Raw genomic sequence first — 20,796 nt, 5'->3', positions numbered from 1 at the left:
TGCTAGTTCCCAATTGGGGTTCTATGGAGGACTCATGCGTGATATCCATTGTCAGTAGTGAAGAGCTTCTCTCCCGGCGTCCAGACTGGGACTAGTGTTGGACCATCCTTGAGTAAGATCTTTCCGCATAGAACCTCCTGTGGTCTGTGGCTGTGGTGAAGAGCCCACTTGAGAAAGGTTGCGTTGCTTACAGGCGCCAATGCTTATTAGAATGTTTCGATGAGAAATTCAAATAAACATCGACTATTTCTGCATGAGTGTCCTGAAGCAGAGGATAATGGGACTGCTCAGCTCTCTCCACTTGTGCCATATAAACAGAAAACTATGGGGCTTGCTAGAGAATCAAGCCCAAGGGCTGCAAAGGACTTTAAAGTTGGTATCTATAACTTGAGCAAAGCTGCATTCATACTGGAATGTACATTGGGAACAGCTCTCCTTCCTACTTTTAAAGGCCTCTGGGGAAGCGATTCAACAGCCAGACTCACTCAGTGGTGAGATCATCAAACCATTTTAAGTTCTTTCCTTTCTTTCCCATGTTATTCGACAGCACATTTAAGGGCATTATTATAGGCTTCCCATCCCTCCAGCCAGCCAGCCAGCAGTCTCAAGTGTTCATCCCTCATTTAATCAATAAACATGTAAGATCACTTCCTATATGGAAGGTGCTCTGCCCATGAACAAGCACATAGGACCCAACCTCTAGTGGAAGCAGGAGAGAATTGGAAAGTCAGCAAAAAAGAAGATAAGGATTCTGAAGAACCAAACCATCCCTGATAATCTAAGAGCCTTCATTATGCACATCAATTACCCTGCTCCGAGGGCGAGATGATATTACGGCCCCACACAGTAATTAATCTGCACGTGAAGGCCCCTGAATTATCAAGAAATGGTTACCTTTGGTATATTCAGTGTAGGAAGGCGTGGAAGTATATAATAAGGCAATTTGGAAAGATCGCAATGTCAAACAATTCAGACTCAGAAAAGAATCAAAAGGTGACCTGTCAGTCCCAGCCCCAGAGGAACCTGGACCACTGAGGTTTCACTATAATGCAGAGCAGAGAAAAGCATCGATCACTGATACTTTAAATCAAAAAGCTGGGATATTTTTCAACCCCAAACCAGAACGTGGCTACTGTATGTAAAATGTTAATCTTCCTTCCAAAGTATGTAAGTATAACTATGAGTTTCTGTAAAAAATAGGGAAAGGTGACTGAGAATTTTGAATTATAGGCTATTTTATAACATACAAAGGTTGGGAAGCAGTAAAACTTTTGAAAAGAGTGTTTAAGAATGGGGTATCTTGCATTGACTACTTTGTATAACATGGAGTATTTCCAATTAATGGAAAACCTAATGACCTGAACATTTGAATTTCCACTGTCACTAGGACCCTGGAATGCTGCTTCTGGGTGTTTAGACAGTTTAGGGTTCCTGTTTTCCATTGATAAGATTCCTTTTCTAGGAGACCGCCTTGTATGACGTGCCACCACGGCCATCGAAACAAGGGAACGCAACAGTAAGATTCATTCCAAGTGTCCGGGCTCCAGAAGGAAAGGCAGGGGCGTGTGAGCGTGCTCCATTCAGAATATGTGCTTATCCAGTGTGCTGACCTCATACAGGGAGGACAGTCTTTCAGGAGAAAAACCCTTTCGCTCTCCCTTTCACCCTCTCTGCCCCTCTTACATCAAAGACGAACGAATTTTTTGAGACGTGAAAGGCTTCAGCTGTTTGGCCGACCTGAAGCAGCAGCCTGTCCCCGTTCTGCCTTTTGTACAGACCTCTCGAGCAGCCTGTCCCTGCTCTGCCTTTTGTACAGACCTCTCGAGCAGCCTGTCCCTGTTCTGCCATCCGCACAGACCTCTCGAGCAGCCTGTCCCTGTTCTGCTTTTTGTACAGACCTCTCGAGCAGCCTGTCCCTGTTCTGCCTTTTGTACAGACCTCTCGAGCAGCCTGTCCCTGTTCTGCCTTTTGTACAGACCTCTCGAGCAGCCTGTCCCTGTTCTGCCTTTTACCAGAAGCAGGGGCGATCCTGGCGTGGGAGGCTAGCCCTGGGGAAGATGAAAACTGACCACACGGATTATAATCAAATTAAGTCAGTGCAAGGAGAGAGCAGAGAAAGGACCACACTCAGTGGATTTCTTGAGATGTCAGTCTTCTGATCATTATCTTTGTGAATATGGAGGGAGGTGACTTTCTCTGCAACGGGGAGAGGAGGCCTGAGGCCCAGGGTTGGGTGAAATTAACCCACAGAATGAAAATTATCCTCCTGATAATATATTATTATGAGTAAGCTACTTACCCTTCCCGTGTCTCATTTTACTCTCTGAAATTGGGGTTAGAACCTGCCTTTGAGAGTGGTGGTGTGGATCAGACCCAGTAAAGCACTGGAGAGTAAGTGCTGAGTGACCACGGTTGTTGCTGGTGGTTGACCTTCGCAGCCTGGACAGACGCAGTCACAACACGCAAGCCCCTCTGGAGCGGGGCTGGGGGTCCTGGTACTTGCTTGCTGCCCCTGTGACTGTATGGCCTCGCCACTTTTCTTGTTTCTTGTTTCGCGGGTCTCTAAAGTTCACACCAGAAGGTGTGGTGGAATTTAATATATAAAAAACAGATTTTTAAAAAATGTAATCCTTTAACAATGTTACTAAAATAACTTTGATTGCCAATTGATTTTAACTTCCCAGTGTAAAAGAAAACTCTGAGTTCGAGACAGTGTGACTTTATTTTCTTTAATGCTTATCGTTTGGGTGTTAGAGACCAACGGTGAGCAGGGCTGCTTAGTGAGTGTAGGTTTGCAGCCCTCTTGCTCAGTATCACGGTAATTACCAGTCATGCATCACTGTTCACTTCACAGGTTAGACTTGTTGACTTTTAAGACCGTAAGAAAAGCAGTACTCATTTTCATTTCTTTTTTGAATTTTTTTTATTGAAGTATAGTTGATTTACAATATTATGTTCGTTTCAGGTGTATAACATAGTGTTTCAGTATTTTTATATATTACACTCTATTTAAAGTTATTATAGTGGCTATATTTCCTGTGCTGTACAATATACCCCTGTAGCTTATTTATTTTATACATAGTAGTTTGTACCTCTTAATCCTCTGCTCCATTTTGCCCCTCCCTCCTTCCCTCTCCCCACTGGTAACCACTAGTTACCATCTGTGAGTCTGTTTCTGTTTTGTTATATTCATTCGTTTGTCTTATTTTTCAAATTCTGCCTATAAGTGATAATATATACTGTCTGTCTTTCCCTTATTTCAGTGCTTATTTTCTTTATGTCAGACAATTTTGCTTCTTTCTTTTTTCCAGTTTCCTGAAACTATTTAATCTTCTCCACTTCTGCTTTAAAATTTCTCTTCCTTAAAAGTTCCATTTGTCTCTCTCCATTTTTCATATTTTCACTATAAGACTAAAGGTCAGGTTGCTCTTGTTTTTTATTGTTAGCACTATTATTACATTTTAACATTTTTTTTTACTTGCTGTCTAAGAAATTTGAAGTCTTCTAATAGAAAAATAATAATAAAATTGTAAATAGATATGTGAGCCTCAAATCACTTTCTGCTATATTCAGTGTTTCTTATGATGCCTGTGGTTTTTGTATGTAGGAATATAAAATATACAAGATAAAATGAAAAGTGATATTGAATAAGAGAGCCAGGTTTTCAATTTATTTTTAATTTTTGTTTCAGCGTTGGGTGCATTTATGGAAGGGACAGAATAAAACATCTGTCAGAAGCAGTTTGTATGTAAATTAAAATGGAACTCAAAAGGATTATAAATGTATCTTATACGTAACATTTTCTATTTTCATTTATGTTGTTATTGTGCCTTTCAAAATAGCAGTTAAGGATGTTTGGAAAAACAATTAGCGAAAACACGTAACTCGGATTAGAATGTGGATAGATGATTTTTTTTTAATGAAAACAAAGGTGCGTTTTGTATGAATTTTTTCCGTTTCACACGGCTAATCAAAACCTGGGCAGTGTGAGAGCGCTGCCGCCTCGGGAAGAAGAGCCTCAGGCCGGGAGTCCGGTCCGACTCAGAGGGCTGTGTTTAGGAAAACAGTGGGTGCAGGGGTTAGGGGTGCAGCCCTGGGGCCTTAGGAAAGCTGCTGGGCCTGGGTCCTCATCTGTGGAAGAGGGACGTGGCAGCACTGCCCACCTGGAGGGCTTCGCGGGAGGTGGTGTTAGTGGCTGGGACAGTGCCTGGTACACAGTGAGGGCACAGCACACATGAGCACCCACCACCATCACATCATCCTGATTTTGCCCTGAAACTGGTGCAGGATTTTGCCCCTAAAATCCTCCCTGGGTCTTGGTTTCCTCTCTGTACTCTGGAGAATGTATTACTCAATGCCCCTTCAGAGACTTGTTTGGGGGATTTCTAGGTGCTTACGTACATGCAAACTTCTGTATCTGGGGTGGGAAGAATGACAGAAACCTAAGTTATTACTGCGTTCTTCCTCAAAAGAATAGCAACGAAGTGGGTTACCGGATGTGCTGTCAGGACACTTAGGGTTCATAAGCACAGTCAGAACTCTGACACTGGTGAGTCTTGGAGAGAAATGAGGAAGACCAACACTCGTGGGATGGAAACTTGGAAAGTCAAGGCTAATGAAAATGCTGGTGATATTTGACCCCGATTCTCAGTGTGTTTGTACCTTGCTAATGATGTTAAACCGTGAAGCCTTGTGAGATCTTGTGTTGCAGTGTGGTTTGGCCCTAGAGCTCTTGCATGCTAACCCAGAGTAGAAGATTAGCCTGTTTGCATGCAGCCGGATGCTGCCCTGACGAGACAAGCATGTGTGGGAGGTTGACGCAGTTCACCCCCCTTGGCTGAATTCCTCCCCCGTCCTGTCTGTGGCCTCATTCGCCGTGGTACGTGTATAATACCTTCATCATCACTTTCACTAACCCCAGTGCTCCTTCTTCAGTTTAGCAGTCTGCTGAAAGGGGCAGTCCATGGAGTCACCTAAACCTGTATCTTTCTGATTTCTTTAGATATTAGGTTGAAAAAGCTCGTTGATGAACGGGAATGCTTATTGGAACAGGTAACGATCTTTTTATTACTTTCCGAGTTCTGGAAAACGGGGCACCTGAAACCGGGAACCTTCCCATTCTAGCTTCTTGCTTCATCAGGAAACCCCTGATGCATCGTGGCTGAAAATAATTACCGAGCCAACCAGTGTTCTTAATGTTCTTATCCAAGTAAAGCATTAGAAATCATATCAGATTTCGAGAGGTTGTCCCAAAGATTCAAGGCCATGGTCTGAATTTGGTACGTGCTACATGGATTGCTGCTTACAATAAAGACTTATGTAGAAGGCCTAGATTAAGCATTGAGAGGCAAGGGTGTTCCCCAGACATTCCAACACCCTTCCTCTTCCACTGGCCTGTAAAAGTCAGTTTTGTAATCCCTCAGTGGTCAGCACACCTGTCCGGCAGGTATTTCTTTGTTACAGCTGATCCAAGTTGTTTTCACTATAGTTTACCTTCCTTGACCTCTTCTACCTCAAGAAACACTACACAGTTGTCCTATTTGGTCTTTTTCATATGCAGGGTAGTATTAAGTTATTCCACAGTCACTTTCTAAGGAAGCTCGATTTTTCTCATTTTCCCGCGTAAGCCTCATCAAAGGTATTTGCCTCGCTTTTTACAAGATTTGAAGATTTCTTTCAAAATTGGGTAAGGCACTAAATGTGGTGGGAGGTTTCTCATGAAGTGCCTGTGATCTTTTAAAAACATATGCCCATGGTAATTCTGTACTTGTTTTCTTAAAACAGCACGCACTGATGGTTTGTATGTCACGGGGGTCTGCTCTGTTCCTGTCGGTGTGTGGGGGGGGGACTTCCAACAAGTCCGCAGAGATCAGAGGTTAACAGAACAAGGGCTGGGAGACACCCCATTACATAGCAGAAGATTCTACAGTCACGGCTGTTAACTGCAATTGCAGCTACTCTGTGTGCGTGTGTCTCTCTCAGAGGGAAGAAAGCTATGTAGAGGCCAGCTCTCTGCAGGTGGCAAACCTACAACCCGTTTGGGTTCTGTTGGGGACAGCACTGCTGTACCTGGAAGGCTCCAGGTGGCCCTTCCTGGCTTTTTAGTGAATAGAGCAAAGGTGAATCGTGTACTGATTTATGAACTTGTAGATAAACACTCAAAACTGTTTTATGGAAAATCTCCTCCTGAATTCGAGAGGAACTTCAACCTTAGAAATAACTTCTCACCCAGAGTTACAAAATAATGCATGCCTGTTACAGTAAATAGAATTCCATTTTCATCCTGTATACTACTATTACTTTCTAAGAAGAGTACTAACTGGCACAAGGTTTTTCATTTATTTATTTGGGTTTGTTCCTTTATGAAACGGGAGAGACTCCCCCATCTTCCTGGTGGATTGTAATGTCTTACTACATCTCTCTCCCGCTTCATTACGGAACCCCTGTCTCTCTGGCCCCTTCGAGACACACGGAGTAACTGCAAGGCAACATCGGATTGTGCTTAGTGGGTGTGGGCTTTTACGTGACATGCAGCTTCCTTTCTCATAGGCTCTCGTCTCATTTAGAATCGAGAAATTAACGTGCTTTATTGGTGGATGTTTGCAGATTAAGAAACTCAAAGGGCAGCTGGAAGAGAGACAGAGGAATATCAGATTAGACAGTCTGCACCCGGAAGATGGGGTCTTACAAAACGGGACGGACGTGCACGTGATGGATCTACAAAGTAAATGTCAATCCTCGTGTAGAAGAAATCCCTTTGCCATGCGCGATTTTTATTGTACTAATGCGGGAGGAGATAAACTGCCGTGGCAAGGAACGGCCGGTGTTCCCAACGCCCCCGCAAAAGCCCTGAGTACAGAAGCACAAAGATGTTTCCTTGTGGGCTAGAACAAGGACGGGCAGGTGGGCAGAGCAAGGATGTTTCTGTCTGAGCCTAAGAAACAGAACAGGTGACCCAAAACATACACCAAGGTACCACCAGCTGACGCGCTGCTAGAAACCACGTTTACTACGCTGAATACAGTCTTTGGATCTGCTGATTGTATGGGGAGATCGGAAGGTATTTTTCTGTGCCAGTAGACTAGAAGGAGGCTTACGGGGACAAAAGCAGGCCCAATCTCTCTCCCCTTCCCCCTTCCCCCTACCATTTCTTTGCCTTCTTTGCTCAAGGGCGCTCTCCCTGCTGCGGAGAAAGAGCGCCTCCTGAGTTGTGAGGGCACAGGCCAGGACTTACAGATTGGCAAGACGATTATAAAGTAAGGGCTTGGTTCCCAGTAACCATTGTTTTAACATTTTCAAAGCCCAAGAGCTTAACAGATTTTCCTTCTCTTTCAACCTTTAGGGGATGCCAACAGACAGATCAGCGACCTCAAATTTAAACTTGCAAAATCTGAGCAAGAGATAACTGCATTAGAACAAAATGTACGTGCACACTTGTACGCAATCGCTGGCCGCCCGACTGAGGATTAACTGAAGTTTTATTTGCTAGAAAGGCTTGAAGGCTGAGGACAAAAAGAAGCAGAGAATTTTAGAACCAAAAAAAGGTCCTAAGGGGGGTAAACAAGGCAGCAAGTCTCTCCGTGTATTTCCTACAAGGAGAGGACGTGGGGAGGGAGAGGTCATAACTAGGATCTGGGCTGTTATAATCGATACTAATCCTTTATAGACAAAGTTAGTTGCAGAAAGTACCTAATGTGGTTAGGGTTTTTTTTGACAGTTTGTTCTTTAAAAAAAAAAAAAAATCGGTTAATTACAAAACGCTTCATGCAGGGATGTCCCTTTTGCCTGGATTTTCCCTCTTTCCATCCCAGCCCAGCGGCTCGCTCTGGTCCCTAGATTTGGGGCGCTCATGCCTCCAGCGTGCTGGGCCCTGGGACAGACTGTGTCCTAACCGAAGGGAGAGATACAAGCAGGTACTCTTGCCCCCTCCATTGTGGGTATATGTGGCTGGAACTTTTTGGAATTTTTGTAGAGACGAAGATGAGAAGCGCACCTAGAAAGCAATGCGTGTTCGGAAGCACGCCTTTGAGGGCAGGCTGAGTCTCTGGCCGCAGATGCCACCCCAGAGCCGCCTTCCGTCACCCCTGCTCTCTGAGTTCCTTGCCTCTCTCCTCCCTTTCCTGATTCCCCACCCCCCAACCCCGGGAGAGATTAGACTGGAGCTGAGGTCCTGGTGGAGCCGTTGCCTCACCAGCCTGGTTCTGCAGGATCGACCCACATCGGGGAGAGATGGTGTCATGGGGTCTGCATGGCGGGAACCACACTTGGGACAAGGGTCAGGGAGGAAATGAGTCCCTGATAGGTGTCAGTACTGGCTTGCTCATAAATATGAACAAATAGCTTGCGTGGCTAGAACCTATGTAATAGTCCCAAATGCTAGATCATAACTATCGTCATGGTGTCTTCTCTCATTTTATCAAGTTATACCTTTTGATCTCAAATATAGTAAAGCAATCGGGGAAAAAAAACAGGCCCATCAACTTATACACATGATTTCTCCTCTCCTCCCAGGTCATAAGGTTAGAAAGCCAAGTATCACGTTATAAACTGGCTGCCGAAAATGCTGAAAAGATAGAAGATGAACTTAAGGCTGAAAAACGGAAACTTCAAAGAGAGGTAAATTTTCTAGGCTATTTCTAGGAAGAGAATGGGTAATGCTATTCTAGTTGGGAGAGCAGAGGGAGGGTTTACCGCCGGGAAATCTGCGGCCGAATCATTCATTGTCACATCTGCCCAAACCTCTCTGAAGGGGCTGTGCTCACACCGTAAAGGAAATTGTAGTTCAGCCAATTAGGAGCTCAGGGCCAGGATCACCTGTCAGTGGTTTTTCTGTCTATGGTGATTGCAACTATCATGCCACCATCTTCTGGCTTCTGCTAAGAAATCTGTCATTCTAACTCTTTTTAGGTGATCTTTTTTTTTTTTTACCCCTCTCTAGCTGCTCTGCCATTCTCTTTGCCTTTGACTTTCTACACTTCACTCTAATGTGTTAATATGTGGGTTTACTGCTATTTGTTCTGCTGGGGATATGTTGCGTTTCTTTGATCTGTGAGGTCTTTTTACGAAATAAATTTTGGAAAATTTTCAACCACGATCTCCTTCAGTAACTCCTCTTCCCTAGACTCCACCTTCCCCCTGGGACTCTGATCAGAGGATACCAGATCTTCTCACGGACCCTCTGCAATTCTCTACCATCTGTCTTTTCCGTTCCCCATCTCCTTACCTCCCATTGCATAATGTACAGTTTTTGTAGATCTTCCATTTCACCTCCTTTTGTTTCGTATTCTCATTCCTGATTGTTTCTTGTTTATGGTTCCTTTGTTGATTGTATCCTTATTTCTTTAATGATCTCATACACGCTGTTCTGCTTTCCACACTGAGGACTGAAACATGTTCCGTCTTTGGGATCTATTTCTGTTGTTTATTGCTTCTGTTGACTCAAATGGTTTGTCCCACCATGTGTTTGGTGTTTTATGAGATTATGATTGATTTGAATTTATATATTTGAATTTATACTCCAGGCCTGACTTGGGGAAATTTCTACAAAAAGGGCTTCTGCTCCTGCTTCTGCTTCTGCCTCTGCTGGTGAAAGGCAGGGCAGGGCCATTTAACCTGTCTCAGGACCCCGCCCACCCTCCTGGAGGGTTTTGGATCAGAAGCAGAACTGCAGACTCTGTTCTAATGATGCATGTCTCCACAAGCACAGGGCTGTGAACTCCCGCCTTCGGGCACCTCCACTCTGCCTCACTGCCTGCCGGTCCGTGCAGCTCCCTGCTGATGTGGCTCCTGCTGTGCCCCCCAGGCTCTGTGCCCCCCAGGCTCTGTGCCCCCCAGGCTCTGTGCCCCCCAGGCTCTGTGGCCCTGGTCCCTGGGCACGGTCATCCTGGCCTCAGGCATTCCCACTTTGGTTTCTGGCTGCAGAGCCCTAGCAGCCAGCTGCCCGGGGCTGTGGGGATCACCTCCTCCAGCTGGCCTGGCTCAGCGCTTGTTTGTTCGTTTGCCTCACCTTCCGTGAGACTGTCACGATCCCCAAGACTGCGCCCTGTCTGGGGTCTAGCTATTTCAGAAGAGGAAGGTTCCCTAGTTACTCAAGAGGCCAGAATCTTGTGCCTTGTGTTCCTTTTTAAATTAAGAAATACACGTATACACACGTGTAGGTATATGTGTATTTTTAGAATCTCGGTGGGTCTGGGTCGTAACTTGTTTTTCAGTAGGCTTGGAATCCAAGCTCACTGCCTTTTGCCTTTATTTCCAGCTTCGCTCTGCATTGGACAAAACAGAAGAGCTCGAGGTGAGCAACGGCCACTTAGTGAAGCGCCTGGAAAAAATGAAAGCCAACAGGAGTGTCCTCTTGTCCCAGCAGTAAAGGGCAGCTCTGAACAGGAAATGATCGGGCGGATGGAGAGCATTGTTTCGCACGCTGTTCTGTTGCTGTCTGGGAGCACTGCTTCTTCCCCTGCTTCCGAGAGAACACCCCTGGGGAGCACCCGGCTCAGCCCCGGGACCCCCAGCAGCAACCAGATGCCTCTGTCTGCAGACCGCAACCAGGGCTGGGGCGGCCGCTCCGAACCTGCAGGCCATTTAATAAGCACACTGGGCCGTGGAGCTCTGCTTCCGACGGTGCAGCAGCCTCTTCACGCCGTTTAAAATGGTGATCAAAGTAAAGATGAAAGTGGGACTTGAGTTTTCTTTTCATGTGTCTTGCTGAACATTAAGGGGAAATGTTTCAGTGTTGGGACTTCCTTTTGTGGCAGAATCTACAATTTGAGCGACTTCAGTAGTATCTCTTAGTCTACGCTTTTCATACACAAAACACTGTGGAACCACAAGCCATTACCAAGCAAAACTCTTTCACTAGAAACAAGGGGGATGGTCTAGAAGTAAAAGTGACCTTAAGAAGACTCTTTACAGGCAAATATGAAGCTTTTCTAAGGGATTTTTGCATCAGTTCAATCAAAAGAATACTTTTTTCCAGGGTAATTAGGCAACAGCTTCACTGAAAATGACAGCTTTTCATTCGCATTATTGAATCCTTATGTTTGGAATCGAAGTTGTTAACTTCTTTTAAAGAGTGTACTGTTGGAAAAATTAAAAAATGAAATGTTGAAAGACTTCAGCAATACGGTTTTTATTTTTTCCCACTGAGAAAGAAGCTCTTTATGTCATACTAATTGTTCTCTATATTTTGGATCATCTTTTTCTTTTCTTAGCATATCAAATCAATGCACTTTTCTTTCTCTATTTAAAAAAGAAGGTGTATTCACAGTGAATAAGAATAGAACACTTATAAGAATCAGCAGTCTTAGAATAAAAAGTAAACTGAAGAAGTGACAGACCAGAGTAGAGGCAGTAACTCCAAGGACAAAAGTAAAGGACGTTGGGCTACCTGCTGATTTTTAGTTACTCTTTTGTATACGTTGGGTTTCACTTAAGGCTGGTTCAGCCGGTCAGCTTTTCAGGCTATTAGCAAGTGCAAACCAAGATGACATCATCCATAACTATACCCATTGTGGACTGCTAGACATGAATTGGAATATATAATTATTCCATCTTTCTTAATTATATATAATTAAGAAAACATTCCCAGCAGAGTGCTAGAGGTCACGAAGTTCCGTCCCCCAGCACTGTCTGGATCTGGGATACGCAAAGCTACATTTCAATGGGTAAGAGAAATTCGGTCTCCTTGTGCCGAGGATATTCAGATCTTCTTCTTGAGTGTTCCATAGATAAAACTATCCAATCTTTAATCCACACGTCAGTGCCACAGACGTGCTATAGCTGCCGCATATTCAAAAAACAATGTTTTTATGTGGAAACCTGCTCTGCATTAATCCCAGGACAGCTCCAACTCCCCACAGGTTTCTATATTTACCTAAGATTTGTTAGAACAAATTTTAGGATGATTGGTTTCAAAAGACTTCGTTTGAAATTCTACTTAATGAGCATTAAACGTTCCAAGTTGTTTCAAGAATGCAGTGTATCGGTCCGCTCCAAAAACAGAAACCACCCAGTAATTGGAACAGGGAAAGTGTAATATAAAGAATGATTAACTCATAATAGGGGATTAACTACTACGGATGAAAGAGGATCTAAAGAACCCGAGAATGCGACAAACTGGGACTGAGACCTCATTGGAGGGGTTGGGGCCACTACCCACTAGGGGCAGACAAGTTACAGGGTGACAGAGGGCTGACATCAGGAGACAGGAAAACTTGGGCCCAGACTAGGAGAAATTTTGGTTGAGGGTCGCACCACCGGGTGACCTGAATTGCTCACCACAGGTGCCCCGTGAACAAGGAGGAAGAAAGCACAACAGAAGGAACCAGAAAGAGGAGCTCCTGCAGTGACACTTCCTTCAGTGTCCTTCCAGCCAGCAGAAGAGAAACGTTTACTTCATTGTCTTACCTCTAATGTTCCTTCCACAACACCTTAATACAAACATGCTTAACCAGTGAAATATCCATCTGGCTCACAAATAACACTAATGACAGCAAACACTTATATATCATTTAGACATGCCTGGCAGGTAGTTAGATGCATATTTTCACTCATTTGATTTTCATGAAAACCCTAGAGAGGTAGATGCTGTTATTAAATCCATATCACCGATGAGGAAACCAGAGCCTGGGGAATCTCACAGTTGGTGAAGAAGCGACTCTTGCTTGTCTCACCAGCCCTGGGAAGATGGTGTTTCTCAAATCAGTGGCTCTGAAGGAAGTCAAACCTTTAGTTTGGTACCTCTTGTGCCAATCCTTACAGACACAGCAAATCCATGTTGCACAAACTTCCTCATCCAGAGGAAGCTAGAACACAATTTTTAAATTCATTTCATAGAATAAAACTTTTCCTGTGGCGGTTGGGAATTTGTTGCTGGCTTTTTTCATCCCTGTAACCCAGCGTTTCTCAGCCTCACACCGCTGACGTCCCGGGCCACATCACTCCTGGGTGCTGGGTGTCTGTCCTGAGCATCGTAGGATGTAGAGCAGCATCCCTAGATATTAAAGGAAAGAGTATCAAAGAATCTGTGGACATATTTTTTAAACCATCATACTATGTATTTGCTGAAAATTTCTCTTAATATTGTCAGCTTTATCTTTAAACTTTTTTCTTTCTTTTTTTTTTGGGGGGGGGGTACGCGGGCCTCTCACTGCTGTGGCCTCTCCCGTTGCGGAGCACAGGGTCCGGACACGCAGGCTCAGCGGCCATGGCTCACGGGCCCAGCCACTCCCCGGCATGTGGGATCCTCCCGGACAGGGGCACGAACCCGTGTCCCCTGCATCAACAGGCGGACTCTCAACCACCGCGCCACCAGGGAAGCCCTTTAAACATTTGCTATGTAACAAAGCACGCTTTCATTTTGCTCTTCCCAGAAAACTGAAATCAATATTCATCATGAAATTCACACCACACCTCCTCCCAGTCTCTTTTTTTCTTTACTTTTTCAGTCATAGTACTAGCTTCTACATGTCCACTCGATTCTGCATCAGTAGCATGTCTTTGTTTTAAATCTAAGTTTGTCCATGCTTATTTTAGAATTAGAAAAATAATGTAAGTATAATTAAAACAAACAGGGACTTCCCTGGTGGTCCAGTGGTTAAGACTCTGCCCTTCCACTGCAGGGCACGCGGGTTCGATCCCTCTTCAGGGAACTGAGATCCCACGTGCTACATGGTGTGGCCGAAAAATAAAAAAATAATTTAAAAAACCTAAGCGTTTCCATTTACATACCAAATATGACTTAATATGTATGAATGTAACTTATGCTCTCTGCATGAAATAGTCAAACACATTGAAATATTATAGGAGCACCTAGAAAAAAATCATTCGCGCAGAATCAGTCTCTTGACGCCAAGCAGATGGGCTCACGTGCGATAATAGAAACGACCCCCATGCCTGAGATGCACACTACAGCGTAACAGTAAGATCTTACCTGATGCAACAGTGAAAGTGAAATGTAGTCCTACAGAAACAGTAAGTCAAAGAGGAGGGCTTAGGAGTTCCACTTAGGCCACATCAAGCTTGCGAAGCTAACGAAACGTAAGAACAGTTGTGCCGTAGCGTAGTGAGGTGCTTCCCCGACCACCCTATTTAAAATTGCCAGCCCTCAACAGTTCCCGTTACCTTTTCTGATTCATTTCTCTCAAATTATCACTGTCTATCACACAAGGGATTTTGTTTTATTTACCATCTCTCATCCTCCACTGGAAGGCATCCTGCATCCCTCCAGGATGGCAGAGAACTGAGTGTGGAACTTGCGGAAGAGACCCAGGTTGGAGATGTAGACTTGGGAGTCATCAGCAAAGAGGGGATTTTCTAGTCTTGGGACTAGACTTGCCTAGGGAGAAAGTGTAAATAATTAGAGGGCACAGGAAGAGCCAAGAACAACCTGACAGGGGTTGGGTGAAGGAGGAGGGCCCAGCAAAGGGCATTGAGGAGCATCAGGAAAGGGTTACTTAATGAGAGGTTACAAAAGACAATAAACAGAGTATAGAAATACAAAATCCCGTTCAGCTTACAAAGCCAGGTCTCCTGATATAAACTGAATTCCTTGTCCCTCTCCCACTCCCCAGCCCCAGCTGCATGATTCTCTTCCCCAGATTCTTACCACTACAAAGGCAGCATCAGTCGTGCCACCAGCCTAGTCTGAAGCCCACGTGTTACTTTTGACCCCTTCCTCTCCCTCACCCACCTCCACTCTGATCTCAAGCACACAGATCTATCAATTCTACTTACTAAAAACCTCACAAATCCATGTTTCCCCGTCACCATAGCTATTCCTCTGGACCAGGCCATTATCATTGGCAAACTACCCTTGCCTGGCCTTCTCTGTTCCAGTGCTCTTCACACCTCCAATCTAATAGAGGAAAATTTTTAAAAATCTGATTATGTCACTACCTCCCCTACATCTACAATCATATTTAATCTTTGCAATAATCCATTGAGGTGGGCACTCTTACTGCCTCCATTTTATAAATAAGGTAACAGGCACAGAAAAATCAGGCAACTTGCTTGAAGGGACACACCTATGAAATGAAGGGCCCTAGATAGAACTAGCAATAGGATTCCAGCCCGCCCCGTGACCATTCTGCTCTGCTGGGAGGCCAAGGTCTTGTTCAGCACCAGAGGTTCAATGCGTAGAACAGTGTCTGCTGCACAGCACTCAAGAAATGGTAGCACACATTGCTTCTTCATTATTCCGACTACTACTATTACTGTAAGTCCAGTGTTTCCCAACTCTAACCACTAATTCCTAGGAATGTTAGTAAAGAGAATTCTATAAATAAATATTCTTTGGTAACACTCAGTTATAACATTCAATGGGTTTGCTTGTTGAGGAGTATTTACTTGTGAATGTCACTGGGATTCCTTAAGAGGGAAATGGACTAGGTACAATTTCCCAAACTGTTTGATCATGGAACCTGTTTTTTTTTTTTTTTTTTCAGAGCCTTCTGGGACCAGGACTCTGCAGAGCACAATTTAGGAATCACTGTTGTAGCCACAGGGTCAGGCACAAGTGTGTGGGTTCCTAGCCTGAGTCCCCTGCTCCCAAGTCGGCCTCCAGATGCAGCCCAGCATCCCACGATGCTTTTCAATATCTCGACACTTCACAGTCCAGAGAGAAAGATTCCGTTCTTCCTCTACAGAAGGCCCTGGAAGTTGCAGATTTGGGTGTTTAAGGCTCATCTCTGCTTGAGAGGACCAACCCCGAGGGTCTTCATGTGTTCTTCAGGTGTAACGTGTTCACCACGTTACAAGCCCATCAGCAAAACCATAGCTTAATTCACTGAACCACTCCTCACTTTTTTCTTCATCAAAATTTCCTTGTTCCACCATTCCTGTTTCTTTCAGAGGCCTAGAGGCCAGTTATCCAAATTTACGAAAACAGATGATTTTCCCAACTTCAAAAGGAGAGTAACATTGGGAATTGCCTGGCGGTCCAGTGGTTAAGACTACACACTTCCACTGCAGGGGGCCTGGGTTAAATCACTGGTTGGGGAACTAACAAGACTGATTCTAAACCTTTCATTAATGAAAATATGCTTCTTGTTATGTTACTAACCTTGATCACAGCCTTCATAATGTTTTTGACCAAACTCATTATGAGAGTTTGAGAACGTTTATGAGAATGGGGGCAGAACAGAGAATACAGACAATTTTCATGGTCTACTACCTGCTACAGCTCAATCTTAATACAGATGAAAAATGATAAATAAAATTTAAAAGTCAGATTCTACAACACAGTAAAAGACTAATTCAGCACAATAATGTCAAGTTTGTAGCCTCCAAAGTGAGGTTCTGTGAGAAGTAGGGTTATAGGGAATTTCTATTTTCTTCTTTACATTTTCCTGAATTTTCTACATTAAATACATGTGACTTTAATAATGTTAAAATATTTAAAAGATATAAAAAAAGGAAATGTTAAAATAATCAAATCATAAAAGGCACGTAAAGGGGTTAGCAGATGTAAGCTCTTGTATATACAGTGGATAAACAAGGTCCTACTATATTGCACAGAGAACTATATTCAATATCCTATGATAAACCATAAGAAAAGAATATTATATGCATAGTTGAGTCACTTTGCTGTACAGCAGAAACTAACACAATATTGTAAATCAACTCTACTTCAAAAAAATAATAAAAGTAACCACTGTCCTGACTTAAAAAAAAAAAACAAGTAAAAACTACTGTGTAAATACCATTATTCTGAACCTGAAATGGGGTTAAAATCACTGCATTAAATCACAAAGAGATGGACAGATTTCATAAAAACGTCACACTTCACATCCAAACTATGTAAGACCCAAATCAATTATGTAAGAGCTGCCTGGCAGCAAACGCAGTGCTTCAGGCTACACACACAGACACCAGAAACTACCAGAAGCAAGGACCCCACTGCCCCAGGGCTAGTGGGGAGTATCTGGAGATGGCATCAAAAAACTAAGATTTTAATGCAACCTGAAACGATTTTAAACATGATTTAAGCAAAAGTCAAAATCCATGCAAAAAATTCATGATGAAAAAAATGAACATTTTTAAAGACAGGATAACAGTCCCTTGAGGAACCATATTAGAGCCTGAGGCAGAAGGAAAAATTAGGAGTGTTTTGGGGGCTATTTTGTCCATCTTGGATTTTTCATTACTTTTGATTGCCTTCAACGACTGCATTAAAACATCACTTATCTTGATTATCGAGATTTTTGACGCCCCCTTAAATTCTGCGCCCAAGGCAAGTAAATGCCTCATTCTCTCACCCTAACCCCGGCCCTGCTAATGATATTGTAAAAGACTGCCCGAGGGAGGACACGCTGTGTTAGACACGAAGAAGGGACACGTGTCGGTGGGGACAGCTGTCCAAGGAGGGTAGCCTAGGGCCGGCTGTCCGGACACTGTGGGCGCGGGACCTGGCGGGCGCCGGGCCCAAACCAGGGGCCAGTTGGGCCCCTGCCGGCGGTGGCGGGGAGCGCCGCCCAACTTTTTTCCTCCAGTGTCTTTGCACAGCCGCGCCGTCCAGACGGGTCGAAGGTCACAGATCGCGGGCTGCAGAGCAGTTAAGGCCTCTCTGGGCGTCGCTGCGAGATGAGCCCGCGGGCCAGACCTCTCCCCGCTCCCCCGCCCCCCGCCCACGGGAAATGCAAAATCCCAGCGGGCGACTCCGTTCCCGCCTTCGCGCCCGCATGCCGGGCCAATCACAGAGCCGACCCTGTGCGCGCCGGCCAATGGAAGCGCCCCGCCAGGCAGTGGGCGGGCCGCGGACGACCGTTACCCGGCGGGACCCGCGGCTGCACGAGGAGCGCCACTCCCTCTGAGGCTGCGGTCGAAACGGGACGGCGCACGCACGGCTGCGGCGACAGCGCGGTTCCGAGGTACAACGAGCGGGGAGTCGGGCTGGCGGGGCCGGCGGCTGTGGTCAGGCTAGGGCGGAGGCCGGGAGTGTGGGGGACGGGGCAGCGAAGCCCAGTGGCGGCGAGTCCCCGCCAAGGGCCCGTCGGCGCCGAGGGCCGCGCGGCGCTAAGGAGGCCAACGAGGCCTCCTCCAGCGGGTCCTGGAAGGGGAAGCGGGCAGGGTCCGGGGGCGCCGCCGTGGTCCGCAGGGTTTGCGCGTTCGTCGGGGGGCCTTGGAGTTCCAGAATCCCCCAATGTGGTACCTTTGCATTCGGTTCCAAGCGGGTCCCCCAGCCTCGCTTCGCGGGCGCCGAGGCGGACTTGCGCGCCTAATTCTTTTCGAGCTGCGTTGCGGGACCTGACGTTTATTTCTCCAGGGAAAGGTGGGAATTCACTCACGCGTGTATCGTTGCGACAAATATGAATGGGGCCTGTGCAGCGGGCGCGGGGTACGGCAGCCACGGTCCAGAGCGAGAGACGGACGCTGGACATTAGTTAATTACCCTGCTATGCGGGACGGACGGCAGAAGGGTGGGATGTTTTCCAAACTGGCAGACATTCCTGATGTTGTGTGGAGGGCCAGGAAGGTTTCCCTAAAAAACGGATATTGGGGGTAGGTCTGAAGGTTGAGCAGGAATTGTAGGTGGTTGGGGGGGCCGGGGTGCGGCAGGCGGAGGTGCGGCACGTGGCCCAACCTGTGTGAGGAAGCACAGTGGCCGGTGCATCTGGAACCCACGAAGTGCCAAGGTTCTTGCAGAGCCCAGGCCCTTGGTTGGTGGGAGGGGGGGGGGTGTCTTGCAGACGGTACTAAAGCTTTAATCGTTATCCAAAGAACAGTGATAGTCTGTTGCTTAGTTTTAAGCAGTGGGGTGAACTGACCAGATCTGCATTCTGGAAAGATTATTCTGGCCGGGTAGGGGGTTATTGCCTGGATCCATGTTAACAGTAATGGTCTCTTGATCAAGATGCGTCAGGGGTTAAAACTGACAAGACCCGGTAGGGATGAGGGAGGTGTCAGAGGGAGGAGAGCAGCTTGTGGTTTGGTTCCGGGATTGAAAACACAGGAGAGAATAGTTTGATGAGTGAGAGGTGGGAGAGCAGAATAAAAAGGGGTATATGCCTGGGAGCGGAATTGCTGGATCACATGGTCGTTCTGTATTTTTTTTTTTTTTTTTTGAGGAACTGCCAGATTGTTTTCCAGAATGGCTGTGCCGTTTTAGATTCCCACCAGCACTGTAAGAGGGTTCCAATTTCTCCATTTCCTTGACAGTACTTACTGTCTATTTTAATAGCCATCCTAGTGGGTGTAAAGTGGTATCTCACTGTGGTTTTGATTTGCATTTACCTAATACGTTGAGCATCTTTTCATATGTTTATTGGCCATTTGTATATTCTCTTTGGAAAAGTGTTTATTCAGATCCTTTGATCATTTTAAAAATTGTGTTGTTTGTCTTTTTGTTGGACTTGTAAGACTTCTTTGGATATGCTGGGTGATAGAGCCTTATCAGATATATGATTTGCAAGTATTTTTCTTATACTAAAATTTTTCCTTTTGTCAAAGTTCTTGAACTTGGGTGTCTTCATATTTAAGAATGAAGCTTGCAAAACATTGAAGGTAGATTTGAATGCAGAATCAGATGTGAATGAGGCTGCAGCTTGTAAAGGCATATAGTAAAGAGGTTTGCAAAATATATGTTTTTCTCGCTAATTTTTTGGAAAATATATGTTTTTAAAATTGAAAGTGTTACTTATATTAAGTAATGTGTTTATGAATAAATTAAAAATTTTTGTTTTACTTTCTAATATAAGTATTAATAGATATTACCAATGTAAACAGATACTCCTTGGGGTTTTCAGTACTTTTTAAGAATGTGAAGGGTACCAGAGGCCAAAAAGTAAGAAAACCCCTTATCTATTTTAATGTTAGTTATTTTGATAAACTAGCTTTCTTTATACCCAGTCTTTATTTTAAACATTTACCTGGCATTCCTATAGTAGGATCTTTACTGACTTAAATAAAATCTCTTAAGCCAGGAGTTACAAACTTGCAGTTTTTTTTTAAATTTATTTTTAATTAATTTATTTATTTATTTTTATTTTTGAGTCTTTGTTGCTGTGCACGGGCTTTCTCTAGTTGCAGCAAGTGGGGGCCACTCTTCATTGTGGTGTGCGGGCGTCTCATTGCAGTGGCCTCTCGTTGCAGAGCATGAGCTCTAGGCGCGTGGGCTTCAGTAGTTGCAGCACGAGGGCTCAGTAGCTGTGGCTTGTGGGCTCTAGAGCGCAAGCTCAGTAGTTGTAGCACATGGGCTTAGTTGCTCCGCAGTGTGTGGGATCTTACCGGACCAGGGATCGAACCTGTGTCCTCTGCATTGGCAGGCAGATTCTTAACCACTGCGCCATCAGGGAAGTCCAAACTTGCAGTTTTTAAATGTAGCATAGAAGTCCATAAATCCTTTAAATTATATGTGTATGTATGTGCATTTTCTCAGACTTCTATCAAATCTTCAGAAAGTCCATAACCCCAAACGTTAACGACTGCTAGCCAGTTTTATCGCAGTAAAAAAGTAAATAAAAGGCTGTTAAGCTCTTGATATTGGGCCAAATCTTTTCAGCTACCAGCTAAAAAGAATTTCTGAAACATTAGTTGAAAGTTGAATATTTCCAGTCCAGATAATTCCTACGCTTTACATCTGTATATCTATTTCACATTGTTATAGGCCCTTGAACTTACTATGTATAAAAATGAACTCATCATCACCACTGTTCCCTACCCAAAATCAAAATAATATAAAGAACAGAAAAGTATTCTTCCTCCTAGTTTCCTAGCTCAATGAGTGTACCATCAACAATAATGAGTTCACTTTTACACATAAGTCTAGTTATCCTGTCCCTTCTTCTTACCCTTCTCTTA

The 20,796-nt window shown here is 44.7% G+C and overlaps 1 protein-coding gene across 2 annotated transcripts in view; it reads left to right on the top strand.

The window, feature by feature from the left end:
- Nucleotides 1-11,111, top strand: part of LRRFIP1 (LRR binding FLII interacting protein 1) — a 94,158-nt gene extending 83,047 nt beyond the window's left edge. For both annotated transcript variants that reach the window (XM_089916163.1, XM_022568088.3), the window contains 5 exons: nucleotides 5,003-5,052; nucleotides 6,607-6,724; nucleotides 7,343-7,422; nucleotides 8,512-8,616; nucleotides 10,256-11,111. In XM_089916163.1, coding sequence (XP_089772289.1) covers nucleotides 5,003-5,052; nucleotides 6,607-6,724; nucleotides 7,343-7,422; nucleotides 8,512-8,616; nucleotides 10,256-10,366 — 464 coding nt within the window. In that variant the 3' untranslated portion in view covers nucleotides 10,367-11,111. The remainder of the gene's footprint in view (nucleotides 1-5,002; nucleotides 5,053-6,606; nucleotides 6,725-7,342; nucleotides 7,423-8,511; nucleotides 8,617-10,255) is intronic.
- The last annotated feature ends 9,685 nt before the right edge of the window (nucleotides 11,112-20,796 follow it).

The sequence above is a fragment of the Delphinapterus leucas genome, chromosome 8 (genome assembly GCF_059928025.1).
Source record: "Delphinapterus leucas isolate spDelLeu-1000000601 "Yukka" chromosome 8, BTC_Dleu_Yukka2, whole genome shotgun sequence".
In the NCBI taxonomy this organism is placed as follows: domain Eukaryota; kingdom Metazoa; phylum Chordata; class Mammalia; order Artiodactyla; family Monodontidae; genus Delphinapterus; species Delphinapterus leucas.
This window is presented reverse-complemented; position numbering and strand designations above follow the sequence as displayed.